This window comes from Alternaria metachromatica (assembly GCF_023757995.1).
Source record: "Alternaria metachromatica strain BMP 0045 chromosome Unknown scaffold_33, whole genome shotgun sequence".
In the NCBI taxonomy this organism is placed as follows: Eukaryota; Fungi; Ascomycota; class Dothideomycetes; order Pleosporales; family Pleosporaceae; genus Alternaria; species Alternaria metachromatica.
The window spans coordinates 192,833-211,180 of NW_026055524.1; the positions used below are offsets into that span (position 1 = coordinate 192,833).

The 18,348-nt window shown below is 50.0% G+C and overlaps 5 protein-coding genes across 5 annotated transcripts; 2 read left to right on the forward strand and 3 right to left on the reverse strand.

The window, feature by feature from the left end:
- Positions 1–1,770: 1,770 nt before the first annotated feature.
- On the forward strand, positions 1,771–2,577 carry J4E83_009518 (uncharacterized protein; the record flags this gene model as incomplete). Its single annotated transcript, XM_049336403.1, has 1 exon — positions 1,771–2,577. One exon carries the CDS (start codon positions 1,771–1,773, stop codon positions 2,575–2,577), a length of 807 nt encoding a protein of 268 aa, XP_049184502.1.
- A 2,359-nt stretch (positions 2,578–4,936) lies between these two features.
- J4E83_009519 (uncharacterized protein) lies at positions 4,937–6,343 on the forward strand (the record flags this gene model as incomplete). Its single annotated transcript, XM_049336404.1, has 1 exon — positions 4,937–6,343. The coding sequence occupies one exon, from the start codon at positions 4,937–4,939 to the stop codon at positions 6,341–6,343; it is 1,407 nt and encodes a 468-aa protein (XP_049184503.1).
- Positions 6,344–6,894: 551 nt separating this feature from the next.
- Positions 6,895–8,257, reverse strand: J4E83_009520 (uncharacterized protein; the record flags this gene model as incomplete). The annotated part of the gene is made up of 5 exons (XM_049336405.1): positions 6,895–7,356; positions 7,407–7,623; positions 7,684–8,024; positions 8,082–8,117; positions 8,171–8,257. The coding sequence occupies 5 exons, from the start codon at positions 8,255–8,257 to the stop codon at positions 6,895–6,897; spliced, it is 1,143 nt and encodes a 380-aa protein (XP_049184504.1).
- A 4,515-nt stretch (positions 8,258–12,772) lies between these two features.
- On the reverse strand, positions 12,773–14,290 carry J4E83_009521 (uncharacterized protein; the record flags this gene model as incomplete). The annotated part of the gene is made up of 3 exons (XM_049336406.1): positions 12,773–13,566; positions 13,618–13,844; positions 13,914–14,290. The coding sequence occupies 3 exons, from the start codon at positions 14,288–14,290 to the stop codon at positions 12,773–12,775; spliced, it is 1,398 nt and encodes a 465-aa protein (XP_049184505.1).
- Positions 14,291–14,901: 611 nt separating this feature from the next.
- On the reverse strand, positions 14,902–15,675 carry J4E83_009522 (uncharacterized protein; the record flags this gene model as incomplete). The annotated part of the gene is made up of 1 exon (XM_049336407.1): positions 14,902–15,675. The coding sequence occupies one exon, from the start codon at positions 15,673–15,675 to the stop codon at positions 14,902–14,904; it is 774 nt and encodes a 257-aa protein (XP_049184506.1).
- Between the last annotated feature and the right edge of the window lie 2,673 nt (positions 15,676–18,348).

The following is an 18,348-nucleotide window of genomic DNA, read 5'->3' on the forward strand; positions in this document are numbered from 1 at the left end:
GCAGCCCGGGACTCTTCGCCCCATGTGCGTAGTCGGCCATATGTTTCTAAAGCCCTCGGAAGGCTTCTTTCGTCGTGACGGAGGTCGTCATGTGGTGGATAAGTAAGCTGAACGATGAGGTCTTTCAGGCTGTTCAAGCATTGAGCATAGGCTTGATGGATATTTTGTGTAATGGTACTGGATGAGTCCAATACTAGCGACATCCTTGCCAAGGCCTGCAGGATGGTGTAAACCAGGCTGAAGGGTGAAAGGAGGAGTTTTTTCGTAGACGCTCAATAATCAGCGACGAGTACACGGTGCGAGAGCCTTGCTGTCCATGTATACAGCCCTTGATATCATGTTGAATGCGGTCTGATGCGGAGCTGTGGCCGTCTGACGCGGGGCCGTGGTGGCTTGGTGCGGGGCCGTGGTTGCCTGGTGCAGGGGGCCATGGCATAGCCTTGTTCAGACCATAGCAACGCTTAGGTCACGTCAATCTAGATCTGAGTCTAGGGATTCCTGAGTAAACTTTCGCCTTGTACTTTAGCTCGGTCCATAACATCTTCATCATTTTATTCTGGGATTTATGTCCTGATGGCGGAAGTCGCAGGGGTAGTACTTGGGGCAATACCCCTCATTCTGTATGCTCTGGATCATTACCGAACCACACGACAAACCATTCGCAGTTTTAGAAACTGGAAAGAAGATTTGGAAACGTTCCGCGACGCAATAGAACTTCAAGAGACGGCTTTATATACTACGCTTCGGACCCTGGACATCGAGGCTACAGAACGAATCACAATGGATCAGGTCGAGGTCGTGCTTCAAGTCAGTCACCCCGCTCAGTGCGATCTCTTCATGAGACGTCTGCATGCAATGAACGAGATATTAGATGAGCTTGCAAGAGATCTCTACCCCGACGCTCAAGGACCGGTAAGAACTCCCCTTACATGTCCTTGTTAATTCATCTCAAGATTCCGCTGTCGTCTGAAATAGTAGTACAAAACTCTGAGAACGCTGCTAACCTTTTGAGTACGTAGCCGACCTGGGCACATGCCAAGTCGGAAAGAATGAGCTGGGAATGGCGCAGAGTGAAGGGAACCTTTCGCACCAAAAGAAGAGAACAAGTATTAGAAGATCTTCGAAAATCTAATCGCGATTTATCGGCATGCGGTTTAGAGAGAAGGGAGATGCTGCCGAACACAGAAAATCGCGTAGTGGAGCGGCTGAGGAGGACGTTCAACGCTGAGATGACAGTAGCAATGAGGAAGAACGTCCAAGGCCTTCACAAAGCCATCGAAACCGGATTGGGGTGTGCTTGCCCCCACGGCCACAAGGCGAACTTCCGGTTGAGCTGGCACAAAGACAAACCTCTAAAGTTGACCTCGTTTCAGATGGCACTATCCGGCAATCAAGTATCCCAGATGAACAACACACATTCTGAGATGAAGTGGCACATGATCACCGCCAGCGTGGAAGAGTCCACGAGATCTCAGATGGCTGCAGGCGATGCAGCTGTTCCTCAAACTTCTCATATTCACCTTGATGCAAGCCCGTCAATCCCACCGCAAGAAAATAGTAGAGTCAAATTTCTGGAGCTTCTTCCGAATACATTTCATGCGAGATCTAGGTCTTCTTCAACGACACTGGTGCCATGTAAGAACCGCAACGACAAACAAGAATTGGTTTACTGACTACCTCTCAGCCCCAGAAAATCAAACACGGATGGCAAGCACAACTGATCCTGTTGATGGATCTAAATCAACATCTTACGCCTCAACGATTTGCGAAATGCTCCAGAAGCCACAGCAAGATGGCGAATCGAGATGTATACCAGTCCCCGGCTCTTCTGACCCGTGCAAACAAATACGCATTGTGTACTCCGAAGGCACTGGGGCTTTCAGCTTAGCCGATACGAAGAGAGCCGTGGATCTTCAGGCTCTCCTTTCCCGCGAAGTGGACCAACCGACAAATTTCAAGCTCAAACTGGGTCGAACGCAGAGGTTCGGGATTGCTGCAGCGCTGACTTGGGCTGTTCTGCATATGTGCGATTCGCCATGGCTTGAAGAAGTTCTCAGAAACGAAAACATCCATCTGTTTCTGGAAGAAGGGAAAGAACTGTCGTTACCACACATTTCCAAACATCCGTACCTCTCCTACGATTTCCCGCGTTCCGCCATGCATCCTGATCTAGCTTTACAGACAGCCGCGCCTGCTGATCAGTTCCAAACCAGCCAGATCCAAAACCCCATCCTGTATAGCCTCGCTATGCGCCTCATTGAGCTAGGCGTCGGCAAAACCTTTGAACAGCTTAGACGGGAATATCGCGGAGACAACTCCGTGAACGCCGCTGCCGCTGCTATATCTCCAATCGAAGACTACAAGATTGCTAAGGAACAGATCGAGGAGCTCATGCTAGACTCTGAGTCGTATGCATATGCAGTGGACCGATGCCTGAGGTTTCTGTTTCCGGGTCCTCCAGCGCGAAATACATTCGAATATGTCGTGTTTCGCAAGACGTTTTTCGACGATGTTGTAGCACCCATACAGGCAGTTTTCGACTATATGCCGACGTCAGAATCGGAACTCAGCCTATGAAAATGCGAACAGGGTAGTGCTTCAAACAGGGTCACATGATCCTCAGGTTCCAGGTCGGATCCAGTGCGGGCAGCGAGCATAAATCGTAGCTAGTCTCGTTAAGTTACTCCATTTAGACCATCCATCTGAACTTCAGCCCTGCAACCCTTGCGCCTTTGCAACCTTCAAGTCACCGCAACGCCCTCACGCTTCCTGTAATTTTAAGGCGTCGCATCTATATCCCTTTCGTTGATATAATTAATTTTCACTGCGCCCGCTTCCGACGTGCTGATACACGCAAGATAGTTGCCTGTATAACTTACACAAGCCACTCTCTCTACCCTGTGTAAAGGTACAAGTCAGATAAAATCTAAGTTCCGCGATCCTTTGGTGCCATGGATGGAGACAGAGGCACTACTGATCCCACCACCACCGCTTATAACATCATCCAAATTATTAGCCACGATACTGAGATGACTCATACCTAGAGCAAATGCGCACATCCAACCCCCACGATGTAAGTAGTCAAGAAAGAAGACTTACTTCAAAATGCCAAGTATAGCTAGAATCGTTAGCAGAGAGCGACGGATGTTGAGAACCTTGGAAAGAGCCTCTGGCGAAATGACGTCAGAGCTATGGAGCCTTAGTTGGAGCTGGCGTTGAATTGCAGATTCGGGAAGGGCTCGGGATTGGATGATAATGCTTCCATGATGATGGTGTGGTGGTGATTATGATGGCGTTACTGGAGGGGCGGCGAGACTGGGGAGAGCGCACCGCTTGACTGGCTTGGCACGTCGGCGTATCGGCGACTTCGGATCGCGGCGCGATGGTGACATCACTTGTTTCGCTGCCGAGGTTAGGTATCCATGAATCATCAAAGTATTGCAATGACAATACAATAGGATAACAGTAGCACTGTATATCATAGCTCCATTCTTGGACTGTCTATATAATGCATGGCCATGCAGACGACTGTTCCCAGTCAGTTTTCGGTCCTCATTTCCCATCTATTTGTCCATCAGTTGTCGGTTTTCGGTTCTGCTTCCTCCGTTACATGCCGCTGTCCAATGAAAACATCTTGCCCAAAACCAAGCGGCTTCGCGGCGTCTGATGATGTTCTTTGTCTGCATTCTGAGCGCTTTGCATATTATCTGCTTCCCTATCGTCATGCTGAGGCGCTTTGCACCTGCCTGTTGTCCAGGGCGGTCCAAATGGCGGTATGCCGTGAATGCAGTGGGCGCGGTCCCAGAATGCAGCCTCGGATGCCACCTCGTCCTGGCAGAGCGGATGAGGGCAGGCGGTTGGGAAAGCAACAAGCGCTGCGAGATCCACCTTCATATGAATATTCAGCGTGAAGACATTATGGAATTGCGCAAATCAGACTAGCGAACCCCGGGAGTCGAAGCGTTGCTGCAAAGACAGAAGAGGCAATGTGCAGCGACTACCGATACTCCGCCCTGTCGTATAAGACCACAATAGCTGTTCAGCCGCGCCAAACTAGTTCAAAGGTGGTACGTCCAATTCTCTGAATATCCTTCTTGTTGCCCTTTCTTTTCCCTACAATTCAGCGATGACGCACACTGAACGAGCGACCTCCCATTTGTATGCAATCGTGGTCTAGGAGATGAGAAGTAGAAGGACCGCCAGCCCAAGCACCCGGAGCCGAAGCCGAAGCCAAACCCGCAGCGATACGAGCCCACACCTAAGTCACTTCGAACATCTATACCTCCAGCTATGGGCATACATCAGCTGTGCTATGATACTTTTATCGTTAGATTAGGCCACCATTTCTAGGGGAATCGATACCAAGAATCTCAGGACCAACAGTGAGGCCTTGCCTTTTCGTATGCTGGAGATGGTGCTGTGTAGGTACAATCGTTCGGAGGACCACAAGATACCAAAGCTCGGAACACAATAGCTCCACGCTTTTGCGTTTGCTTCCAAGCTGAGTAGGTACCTGTACGTCCGTAAGCTTGCCACAGGTACTGCTTGGCAGGATGGTAATTTCAAGCTAGGATGTGTGGCTCCGTTGCTTACGTCCGTAAACTAGATCTCGGGAGCTTTCGACCGACCGGAGCAACTTTGTCACAACAACAGGCTCGGCCGCAATGTACAGAAAACATCCAAGGACAAGTCAAGTTATCATGGACTACGGGTAATATTGACAGCGAAATAATGATGCCGAAGGAGCGGTATGTTGAACCCTATTGAAGAATCCAGTACACGCGTTCTGGTCGGGCAAGGTATGTGCCTAGGTATATGAATCTGCTTTCTCTTCTCTCTTCTTGCTACACCAAACTTTCATCACTTCGTCGCGAACATACAAACAATCTCATCCAGGACTCTTCCAACCTGCAAACCTACCACAAAACCGATCAACATGACCGAGACTATCTCCGTCGACTACCTTGTCATCGGCGCGGGTGCTATGGGCATGGCCTTCGTCGATACCCTGATTTCCGATAAAAAAGAGGCTACGGTAGCCATTGTCGATCGCTATTCTCGTCCGGGAGGTCATTGGACAGTTGCCTATCCCTTTGTCACCCTTCATCAACCGTCCCACGTCTACGGTGTCAACTCTCGACAGCTCGGAGACGAAAAGATTGATCAAGTTGGATTCAACAAGGGCCTTGCCGAGGTGGCAACGGGCGACGAGATTGTTGCCTACTACACCAAGGTCCTGAACAGTATTCTCCTTCCGTCCGGTCGCGTAACTTATTACCCACTGCACAACTACACTGGCGATGGGGAGTTTCAATCGATTACCACAGGGAGAACCATCCGGGTTGAACCAAACACTCGCATTGTAGACTCCACATACGTGAAGGTCACGGTTCCCTCTATGGGTCCACCTTTGTATGAGGTTTCAGACAAAGCCAATCTTGTCACACCCAACGCTTTAGCAACAACACTGAAGCGACCTTACGGCGCCTATACAATCGTCGGAGCCGGGAAGACTGCAGTCGACGCATGCTCGTGGCTCTTAGCTCAAGGCATTGCCCCGGAGAACATTTCTTGGATCATGCCGCGCGACTCCTGGTTTATGGAACGGGCCACCCTTCAACCTCCAGAGACGACGCCCAACCCTGAACAACTGCAGCAAGAAAAATCCGCTGCCATCATGGGGTCCAAGACATCTCAAGAGATGTTCCATCGCATGGAGGAGCTCGGGCATGCTCACCGTCTAGACAAAAGCATCGAGCCGACCATGTTCAGGCACGCGATTGTGACAAAGGCGGAGTTTGACGAGGTCAAGAAAGTCAAGAACATCATACGGCAGGGACGAGTCAAGCGCATTGACCCAGACAAGGTCACTTTAGAGAAGGGCACATACACTCCTGTGCCTGACACTCTCTTCATCGACTGTACTGCGCCTGGTTTGGGAAACGTGCCACCTGTCCCTGTCTTCAATGGCAGAAACATTACGATTCAGAACATAAAGTTCTTCCAACCCACGTTCAGCGCCGCTCTCATTGGACACGTCGAAAGTAGTTACGACGACGAGGACTTCAAGAACTCTCTTTGCGACCCTTTTCCGTACACTCGCATACCGGCGGAATATCCTACGACCCTCCTGGCTTCCATGAAGAACAGGCTCAAGTGGATGGCGGAGCCTAAGGTGAGCGAATGGTGTGCAAAGTCTCGTCTTGACTTTCCCGTCATGGGTTCGCCGCCTAGGGATCCTGAGAAGGCTGCAGCTTTCAATGCCAGTATTGAGGAAAAGATTAGGGGTCTCTGTGATCACTTGGAAGTGATGGCAAAGAACGATGCCGCATGTGTAGCCTAGTAGTAGTTCGGAAGTTCTGTTTGGGGCGTTCCTTCTTTTTGATTGATCTGTTTGTTGAACTAATTGCGTATTTGTATTCGAAATGAAACTACCTTACCAAAAGTTTTCATTTTACCAATCAGTAGTCTTTGATCACCGCGTAATTCCACGTCAACCAGTCACTGTCGGTCCAGATAGTCATAAACGAACCACAAGCATCGCGCACCCTCTTTTCTAGGTTAGATCATCTATTCGAGAAGACACTTATGGGAACAGCTCACTTTAACGCAATTTAAATGTGTGCCATACTTGAGCTATTAAATTCACGAACACCGCGATGACGCAGAGCAACTGAGCTGCTCAAATCATTTACAAGTCTTAGCAAACTGAACGCAAAGAGTTGCTCGAACGATGGGAACCGCAAGTATATGTGCTCGCACGGAGACGAAGGGTTATCACCAAATAATCTCTTCCCATTACAACAACTATCCTAACTACAACATCTCAAAGAAGAAGAAGAAGAGCAAATCACGCCAGCCTTCCGCTAATCCAGTTGCTACCTTGGCATGCACCTATTGAAGGCTCTGAACGAAGTCGTAGAGTGCCTCATTAACTTCATCAGCTCGTTCAATATGGAGAAAATGGCCAGCATCAACAGTTCTGATCTGCATTCCCGGGGCGTATGGTAGCGTAGAACGTAACTGCTCCGACGGAATACCGACGGAATCCCTCTCGGCCGCGATGAACAGACTAGGCTGCTCAATGACTCCCGACATCGATCGAATCTCGTTCTCATCAGCCGAGTTGATACCCCGCAAGTAAGATTTGTACCATTTCAGATTGGCCTCAACGCCTCCCTGTGCGCGAACGATGGTTTTCCATTGCTCCCGAGACGAATTGGTGATGAAGTCGTTGCCGTATTCCGCTCTTCTATCAGCTGCGAGCCATTCTTGAAGTGCACCAACCGGGTTGAAATTCTCCGCCATTACTTTCGGTGCATTGAACGAGTACGCGAGAGAGTATAATGAGTCCAACTGTACTGTTGTAAGCTTGAGTGCATGATGAGTAACAATGTTGAACGTACGTGTGCATCCAAAAGGACGTGCGCGTCATCTTCATCGAAGAAGTACCAGTACCCGAGAATGGGGTAGCCGAATGTTGCTTGTGAAATGTTGTTGTAAGCCTCTACGAAGGTTTGGTTGACGTCTGTGCCGGGGGCGTTGTAGCCGATATCTAAGAATGCAAGAGCCGAGAGGTATTGAGACTGGTACGTGTGAAAGCGAGAGAGCACATACGCTCCGCTAAGGCATGTTAGTCTAGCGGTTTAGAAACAAGATAACATGTGGCATTATTGGACTTACAGGTCATGCGAAACTGCGATTACCTTGTCAAGACCTTCGCAGTCGAGCAGTTCAGCAACATCAGATGCCATTGTTCTCAGACTATAAGCTTCCAGCTCGACGGGCTTGTCTGTCCCACCGGTGCCCAGAAGATCTGGGGCTATGATGCCGTAGCCGCGCCTGGTGAAATATTCGATCTGGTTGATCCATCCGTACGAAGTGTCTGGGAAGCCATGAAGGAACAAGAAGTATGGCTTTTCCTTGTCGAATGGGGGATTGATGGCGTAGCGGTATGTCGTTCCGGAAACAGGAAGCTTGACGTTCTTCATCATGCGCACATAGCTCGTGTTTGCAACATCCGACTCATGCAAGTCAGCGTCTCAGTATCATTTGAGGAAGCTTGGTGCTGGTAAACTTACGGTATCAAGACCCACGTTGAACTGACATGTCAGATTCTGATCGAGTGTGAGTATTGTCCTTCCAGAAACGCATTGCTCTGAACCCGTACCTGTGCACGGCTTTGTTGTGATGATACTGCCCCGGACGTAAGTATCAGACTACTCGTCAGGAGAAGAGCTTTGAGAGCAGAGATCATAGCTATGGTCGAGATGGTAGGAGATGTGTCTGGTTCTGAAAAGCGTTATTGTGGCGGAGCCGAGTGCTGATATCTGAGGTTTCTGCAAAAGTAGCCATCTTATACTAGGCGCAAGCTGGTGCGCAGGAACTGTTACTACTGTTGACTGATCAGTATGGTATTAGCAATGCTTCCATGGCGGAAAACTGTTATCCCGGCCGTGTTCGGCACGAGTGTTGTTACGGCCGAGTGCTGCGCAGGTCCTTCCGACAACTTCTCTACACCTAAACCAAGCTTGATTTAACCTACGTATCTGTCTGTTCTGTTCTACTCAATTTTAGCTATATCGGGCCATGCGTAGAGGACCTGAAGTGAAATTGATGACATGCCAGAAGAGAACGGCGATAGCTAACGTGGTTGTTGCTGCTGGTCGCTGTTAGGAAGGGCCATGCGCGGCGCGGGGCTAAGCAACAAGCGGCGCTCACAGCTGCCCCACCTGCACCGTCTGCGTTAGACTCGTACACCATTAGCTCAACCTCTCTGGCTATGCGAATACATCAACTGTGCTGCAATACATGTTTAGCGGTGAGCTTGAGTCACCATTGTTGGGTCGTAATGGTAGTAAGAGCTTCAGGGCCGACGGTAGGGTCTTGTCGTTTTCACGGACTGCCGTCTCGGTCTTTTACCACAGCTCCGCCCTTTGACCGTTGCTACCACCGCCCCGCCTAGCATGGTCAATTTTGTCAATTGTTCTGCAATGATGCCAAGTCGCAGGCACTGCTACGCGATAAACTCAAAGCTGATATATACTACGTCGGGGTAATATCGTATTGAGAAAGAAGGTCAAGGTAATACTAAGAAAGATGAAGCTGACCAGCCATCTCTTCGCTCCCGCTACAGCTCCATGCTTGGTATGCCTTGCTCCACTTGCCAAATGTCGTCGAGAGACCAAATACTCTCTGGCCATTATCATTTACTTTCGGGCCCTTTCAATCGCACGATAGTCGGTCCCAATACCTCATACAAGGAAGAAAGCACTAATGTGTTTATCTAACTATACAAATTATAGAGTATCACTTGTAATGATTGTACAAGTGCAAGAATGTTCGAATCTATAACCTGCATAAAAACAGGCTCTAGTAACGCAAATCCTAAACGTAACATAGTCTTATGTTGATATCCGAAATCCTTTCCAAGAAGAAAGTAGGGTAGAGGAACGAACACTACTAGAAGAGCGCAATAGCCTATTATTGCATCGAAGTCTCTAATATCCTTCCACCCTAGAACAGGTGATTGTTTCGCTGGGGTCTCCCTCAGCCATCTGAGGCATCTGAGAGCAAGAAAGTATGAGACAGCAGCTATATGATACCACCTTACAGCGAACGACTGATCCTGGACCTGGTCTCGTTTGGGTGATGAGAAAGTGAAGTAAATAGTCAGCATCGGCATTACTGCCTGGACAGTTTCGCGGGGAGAGAAACCCTCGAATAGCTGATCAAAGATCCAGTACACGACACGGCATAGGCGGTATCCAACGGACCGAAGGATTACAAGACCTTGTTCGCGGATCTTCCGAGCACTGATCAAAGTCGGATGAATATGAACGATGTCGATCATGGTAACTCTTCGGCCTTGAATCAGCTGTGGTACGGTGCGAAGCGCCACTACTCCATGAGAGAAACGCTGAACTCGTGGCAGTGTCGACAATTCCTCCCGTTTCCATGCATGGAAGATCTGTTCAATATCGGAGCTGTCATCGATAAGAACAGGAAGGAGCCGGGCATCCCAAATGCAGTCGTGAAAGAAGCTATTCTTGTGAAAGAACGTCATGAGAGGGTAGCAGCAATTGTTCTCTGAGCTGAGTACCACAAGTGTTCGGTTGTCCGGATCTTTTAGACAGCTTGAATGCCGATTTCCCTCAAACGTATGCGTGTAATGAGACGATGGGCCAGAGGGAAATATCTGGGAGACTTTATGGCCTTTCGGTAGTGTGTGTAGAATGGAAGTGTTGTCCTTTAGGTGGTTTGTCGAGTAGTCAGCAAGCGGCTCCATGCTGATGTACATTGGCTGCTGTCCCAAACGCACCCAATCGGTGAAAGGAACAGATTGGAGCTCGCCGCTGCGCCTCTGATATTGGTGACTGCTGCCCGTCTGCTTTACGGGAAGTGCCAAACTACCGAATGTGTCGAGCCGCCGTGTGCAGTTGAGCACCGCGAGGAACTCGCCGTCAACGCCTCCCCTGAGGAGTGGTAGACTGATCTTTAGGCCTGTGTTTGTTATGGAATACGGCTTCACCGGACCTGATTGTATGCTCCGCACGACATGTTCACAAGAGGCAAATGCAGCTGGCGATTGGGCAAAAAGCTTACTGCTGTCGTTTCCCGCAGATGGTGAACTCCATACCAATATTGACTGGTCATCCGAGTGCTTCACAATCTCTTCTTGTAGCCTCTGGAAAGCTTTCGTGCCTTCGCCGTACAGCAGAGGCATGTTGATGTCGAAGATTCCGAGCAAGCAATAAGCGATGTCTTCGTGTCTTGTTGTCTGTCTTCCTGATGCCCAAGACATTTTCTCAGCAATACTTGCTTGCTTGAGTAAGTTAACATTGGAGCCAAGGAAGCGCTGATCAATTTTTGTAATCGTACAGATCATTTCTGCTAGATCTTCTTTCGTCCCGATGAAGTTCCATCCAGCGTCGTAAAACTCAAGCTTTGGAGGTGCCAGTAGCTCTTGGAGTGTCCATCCTCTCGTAAACCATTTTGATTTGGCAAACGCAGTATTTCTCTCAGCCTCACCGATATCCGCACAAACATCGTCTAGGTAGACGTAACAGACTTGAGAGTTGCAGTAGTATCGCCACATTGAATTGATCGATTCGGAAAGCTCTGCACTGTTACGTTTGTCGATGCAACAGGTATCAATCCAGAAGAACTGGTGGCCGTCCCACTTTGCTTGTTCTCCACAGCCGTAGATTTTCTCATATCCCCTTGTGTCCCTGTATGTGTGGTCTATCACATCGTTGAAGGCGACCTCTTTGTAGTCTTTGCTCCATCTATGCGAGAGGATTGCATATTGCGGCTCAGTCTCTTCCGGGTGATCCTTGAGGCTAAGGTCTCCATCTTCATTCATCTCTAGTAGACGCATGATGTGGATGTAACTTTGCTGTCAGTACTTTGGGTAGCATTTGAGAATATGAACAATGAAACGTAAATAAAAGACTAGTGGTGAAACTGATGTTGTGCGATGAAGAACAGGAGATGACACATCCAACGTGGTTGTCGCTTTATGACGCGGGGCGGTGATGAACGCAGTCAGCTAGGGCTGTGCAGGGAGGCTAGGCAACAGCCGGCGCCCACGGCTGCCCGCGGCTGCCCACAGCCCGCCTGAACGCCACCAGCTCAACTTTTGGGAACCTTGCCTCTCCGCCTCCACAAAACTAGCACCTAGCTATAGAAACTATCTGCGCAAGAGCTTCTCCTGGGGCATGTCAACTTTAGGAATAACTGAATACCCTAGGGTCTACACTTTCATATCTTAATCTCGAATTCCCGCGGGAATGTAAGAACCTTCGGCATTATAGGAAGGAATTTGCCCGTATCGCCAGCATTCACGCAACGCGTCTAGACTAGCGTTTTTCAAGTAAGGCCGAAGTGGTCTCTAGCTATTTATTCACCTCAATTCCCCCTCATGACCAGATTCGATCCTACCTACCCACAAATCATCATCTCTTTTAGAAACGATACCACATCCAACCCTCGATCTGCGCCTACAATGCCGCTCCTCGCCTCTATTATCGTCTTTCTACTAGCCGCCCTCCATGTCTACATCATGGCCTTGGAGATGTTTCTCTGGACCTCACCAGCAGGGTTGAAAGCGTTCGCACTCAAGCCTGACTTTGCGGCCAAAACCAAGACCATGGCCGCCAACCAAGGCCTGTACAACGGATTTCTGGCAGCTGGCCTCTTGTGGTCTTTGGTCCACCCCAGCTCCGTGTTTGCGCCTCAAATCGCTCTGTTCTTCGCGGGCTGTGTATTTGTGGCCGGTGTTTATGGAGGGTTGACGGCAAATACCAAGATTTTCTTTACTCAGGGTCTCCCTGGAGCTCTGTGTCTTGCTGCAGTAGTCTTTGCGTAGGCGACCCTACCCTAGCTATGCCTATCAACAAGTTTTAGACTGAATAAATTGAGTAATACGTCTAGCTGTGTAATGTGCTTGTCTGTGAGGTACATTGCTACATTACGAGGACCGAGCTAGCGCAGCTCAGCATACATTTGTCGGCGTACTCTTCTGGCCTGAGTGTATGTCGCGACCTCGGACCGACATGAAGGGAAGGAGTCAACCACCATTCCGTCGGCTGACGGTCATGTTGGAACGGCTGGCCATGATGCTAACACGCAAAGGGGAAGAACACTACGCGCACGAAGAACGACAGATCTCTAGAGAGCTACGGTATATTGCCGTGCATGACAGATGTGAAGGTATTTTCTATCGACATGTGATCTTGTGTATGTTATGAGAGCCGCAACAAACCCCGAATCAGTTCCACTTCAGCGCACCAAACGTCATTACCTTGTTTCCAATATCGTGTACCGCTAGCACATTCCTGTGAAAGTTGGCTCCAAGGATATACGGCAGGTCGCCACCCCAAGGCGGAGTAGAGGGTTCCATGAAACCCACTATGCATGTCTGCTTCTCCTCGTCGATCACGCCTAGAGTGCCGTCGACAAGAACGTCTGACGAGGCGTAGGGAAGATCTGTCCCGTTGACGCGAATGGCAACAGAAGGTGGTTGCGCATTGCACGAAGCCACCCAGAGCCCGTCATCCTCACTGAAGGAAGCTGGGGGGTCGAAGGCTGCAGCGATTGTCTCTACAAGGGCCTTCGGGATCATGGTGTAAGCGGTGCCGGAGTCCAGGATCGTGAATCGGTCTTGACTGTCGCCGTAGTGGGTGCCCGCGGAGGTGCCTGGGGCCCAGGCAATGAACTTTCCGTCGACCACAAACCCGTCCGGTCGAATCACATAGTGAACATACTCGTTCTCCAGCTGGTAATGATCAAACGTCTCTTTGAGGATTGGCGTGGTAGCGTAGGCACCCGTGAGCGGCAACGACGATGAAGATGGCGCTCCTCCTATCGTAAGGAAACCTGTAGCTGACAAGTCCGCGTCGTCTTTGCCCCTCTTGCCGAGTACGACCGAGAAGATGGGCTTTGCTACCAAGCCTTGGTCATAGGCGGTCTCCAGCCATGGTTTGACGAAGATTGGCTTTTTCCCGCCGTCTTGAGACGGGTCTGCGCCCTCAAAGATGGCGGTGGTGGCACCGAGTCCCCAGCCTAGTGACTTTCGTTAGCAAACACTCGAAGCAGACAACATGCCTCACGTACCCATAAGTCCACTAGTCAGATTGCCTGCGCTCAGCCAGTAGGTTCTATCCACGAACGACATCTTCTGATTCTTGACCGTCACACCACCAAAGCCAACGTCTTCGAGACCCACAATGCCAGTCGCAAACTCCCCTCCGCCATATGTCACGTTGAAGTTCTGGTCTGGAATTTGGCTTCCAGTAAAGCTCTTGGGGCCGAATTTGGGAAATCCGCAAGTAGCCTGGGATCTACGATAAGGAAAGTTTAATATCAGATCCAAGGTACTAGACGAGAGTTGGGTAATGCGTTGGACTTACTGTTGCGTGCCGTTTACGTCCACACATACGAAATCGGCCTTTGGTACCCAGAAACTGCTGCTTCCAGTGTCGATCAAAACTTGAAGCGTCTCCGTGCCAATGGTCACATCAATCGCGTATTGCGCTCCGTCATAGATGGTGCGTAATGGTCCACCGCTTTGGCGTTTCGCGAGTTGTCTGCCAGCGCCGGAACGCAGCTTGAGGGGAATGGTTGAGTCGACGACCGGTATACCACGCTCTTGGAGTGCTAGAGAATGACGATCGGATAGAGCAGCTACATCGCGATGCGAGAGCGGGTGTGCTGGCGAGCTGTATGCCAAGGCAGAAAGGAATGCGACTGCCGCAAAAGCTACCTGTTTGTTTTTGCGCGTCTGCATTGTTGGGTCTGGCGATGATTCTGAGGTTTACAATGTAATGTGTAAAACAAACTTTACGAAGAAGAGCGAGCGAACGGGAGGAGCAAGCAATACAACCTTCCCCCTGGCTCGGTGTGTAAGCTTGGAAACGGTCCGTAGACAATACCGAAGAGAGACTTAATCTTACCGCCGGTGAGCACGGTCGACATAACACCGAGATTAGCGCCGTGACGCCATCATTCGTATTGGCTGATACGAATAGAGAACCACGAGAAAGAGATGGGCCGAACATGGTATGTGTTGTTCAATTTTGAGGCTCGAATCTGCGTCTGCTCAGCCCTATGCAAGCATTGCACTGAGGGCGCTATTGTATGTTTTGCTTTTGCTTCTTTTTGCTCTCTTTTTGCTCATCATCACAACACCTTTGGAGTTCTCACGAATGCGATGCGCTACACGACATGCCGCTTTACGGAGGGTAACGCGATTCGATTTTAACCGAAGTGACTTCTGGTGTACGTCACCGTCATCGTTAGAGCTGAACCATCAGCATTGCAAGTGCCCGGACAACCTTAATCAGTGCAAACCCGTCAATTTTCCTCCCTTCGTAGCTTCCTAGAGCACACAGCCTCCAACTACTGTTCTGCTTCCTTCCTGAATGGTATCACTTCATCGACCGTGCCGAATCCGGCTCTTCGCGTTACAGAAACGCTGTTCTCGAACCGCTCTGTTCCGGACAGAATTCGTACACCTGACTGCGAGCTATCATCGTTCTGCACATCGACAAGCCCATCACGCCCGCTCAGAAGCGTGTCAGTCTCTTTAACTTCATCCTCACCAGCGTCAACGAGTTCTCCAAACCTAACCTCCATCCCACGCAGCTCTTCCGAAACATTCTCGTATCCGCCCAGCGTACCCGAGCCCCTCGTAACCACCGCTTCAAGTGAACCCCGTCCAGTAGTTGTCATCAGAAGCTGCATGAAACCTCCACTGATAGCCGAGACGCCGTGGTTTTGGACGTAGAGTGCTATGAGCCCTAGCACGAGGACTGGTATCGCTAGAGCGAGTGAGAGACCGTATGGTAGAAAGAAGGCGAGTTTGTTCTCGAAGCGATAGATGTTGAAGGTGCGGGTCTCTGTGCCGTTGACGGTGTCGAAGCGCTGGTTTAGGGCCAGTGCTGAGATTGTGGTGTTGATGAGGAGCTCGTTGGCCATGTCAGGGTCAAATGCCGGGCATCCATAAGACCGATGGACGTTATGGAGTCTTTGCTCGAAGACACCGAGAGGCCAGATCTCTCGCGATAGATCGGTAGGCGTGGCCACTGTTTTGATCCCCGGCTGCGTTTCGAGCACGCATGTTTCCACCACACTACCATTTTCAATCGTATATGGTCTCGTATCGCTCGACATGCTGGGGAATTCGAAATTGATGGTAGCAACAGTGTTTCCAGACTGGTCAAAGTCTCTCGCAAAGTTCTGATATATCAACACAGCGTCAGAAACCTGTGACCATCGCTCAAAAGTTCCGTCAAAGCTTTCAAAATCGGTAGTGTAATCTGGGATGAATTCCTCGTCTTTGACAGCCCAAGAGACATGTTGTGCTCCCCCAGAGTGTGAGATGGTGACGTAATATTTCCGTATTCTTGGACGACACACAGTTTCGGAGACAGGGACAAAGATATGCATCCCAGAGCCGGGAAAGTCGATGTCCTGGCCAATTTCTGGTGGCGAGCCATTGACATGGGGGTGCCATTTGTTTTTGTCTAAGCATGGCCAATACTGTGACGTATCCTGGTGGTGAGCGACGCGTAAAGTGATCGATGTGTTTCCAGGGAAGGGTTCTTGCCCCACGATGTTTATTAACTCGCAGTCGGGTTCACTATGTTGCATCCAATAATAGGGGTCTTGACCGGCGAATTGCGTAATTGTACTCACAATGGAGCGGTTCGTAGTCTCGCAATCTAGGGTGGTTCCCCAGAAATCCAGTCCATACGAGCTATTCTCCTTACTTGACTGCTTTAACCTTGAGATCTCGCCTACAATCAGGTTTGAGTGTATGATATAAGCCAATTCAGGGTTAATGTTGTCATTGAACGTAGTACAAGTTGCTCGCAGCGACGCATTCTGTGCAAGGTCGGCGGAATAAGACTTCTGGCAGTCGTAATCTGTACAACCGTACTCACAATCAATCCTGGATATAACATTGTCGTCCACGATGTCTTGGAGAGTCCTGTGGTGGAAGACGGACACATCGAACCTTCCATCGATGGAAGACGGTTGTAGTCCGACGACTAGAGTACCTGGAGGGTACAATGTTGCAATAGGTACAAGCCAGCAAAACATAGCTACGGCGACAAGTATTGGCGTTTTGAAGTACAAGTGGTAGTTGAGAAGACGCAGCGGATTTGTTTGCATTTGAAAAAGATCTTCGATTAGGCTGATCTGCATATTGTAAACTTCGAGTCCGCTAGATGGACTGAGAGGAATGGCACCTTGAGAGCACGCTTTCGAAATGTTGCCCAAAGACATTGAGTATAGCATGTCCCAATGCTTGCTACTAGTGCAGCACGAAACGCGGTAACTAGCACTAGCGATACCGTAGTAGCGTAGGCTTGTGGGACTGTCGTGGTCTTTGCGGAGGGCATAGAGCCTGAGAATATGATACGACGGTCGAGGTATGCGAAGAAGCAGTAGTGTGTTGCTGCACAAATGAATGCTGAGTAGACTCTGTTAGCATGAGGAACAAGCAGTCTACAACGCTACTTATCATACTTACATATAAAGTAGAAGCCTAGTATCGTGACGGGCGTTATCCATGTCCGTTTCCACCTGGGGCGTCTACCGAGTAGAGAGCCAGGCGAGTATTCGATGGAACTTCTAGTCTGGTCGGAAGAATCTGGTCTTTCCGACGATTTCAACGCCGCATCTGAAAATGAAGATGAAGTGGGAGCCGCGACTGGGTCGAAACTTGATCGAAGCACTGGGATGACGTTGAAGCCTGAGCAGATGGACTCACTTCGCGATCTTGCCGCAGCCTCGTTTCTTTCATGAGGCTCATTTCGTTCGAGTGAGCGTCCGCTCACGACGGTCTCCTTGGGGGAGGAGTTCGTATACTGGTGCATTGTTTACGGTAGATTGATCTCGCTATCTCCAGTCGCTTCGAAGATAGGCACTGAGTGCGAAGGAAAGATTCAGGACGGATCGCAGCGATTCTCTCAAGGCTGAATCTGGTATCAGACACAGCGGCGCAGCAGGTAATCCGGCTGATTTGGGGGCCTACCAACAATTCGGCCCCACCATTCCTGTAAGTGAGATGATGTCAGCGCTGCGGTTGTCCTCTCTATTACTACCATATTATTCGGTTCACTCTGTCGTTCCTGAGTAAAGAGACCGTCATGCCATGTCACGGTGTCGATCAAAAGTATTGCGGAATGCGTTCCTAATTGAATGGGTACCCCTCAAATGCGATGCGTGCACGTCGCGCCAGAACTCTACAACAGGCTAGAGTCCCATGAACCTGTCATCGCAAAATCTTCTTGGCCTGTCTTCCATTACGCTATACGAGCGGAGAGCGAAGGCGGAAGGAAGGCAACGGTTTCATGGGGTTCGGCAGGTTTTTGCGACACTGTACGACGGAAAAGAGACAGGCTATAAGCGAAGGGAGGCTGGGACTCGAACGGCGGTGCGGGTGCAGTATGGATGACGTGTGTATGTGTCGCAATCACAGGCGATAGCTGTGTATGTACGAAAGATTTCGACCGCCATTCAGTCGCACGACTGTCAAATGCAATCTCCTGGCAGCGATTTGGTCGCGCAAAGAGAAGGAGCAGTACATGAGCGAACGCGGCAACGTGTAAAGGGCCACATGTTGTCGATGGCTACTTCAGAGTAGTTGGATGAGTCGAGTTCTGGTGTGCGCAGTGCTTTTGCGGCACATGGTGCGTAGAGGAGCAGGCACACAGGGAACAATGACGCGGGCGTCGAGTGCATGTCGTTAGCGCATAATTGGACCCTGCCCAGCCCCGCGCTTTTCCAGGGGCCTTGGAAATGGCCTGCCCACACTCCAACAGCCTTGCATATACT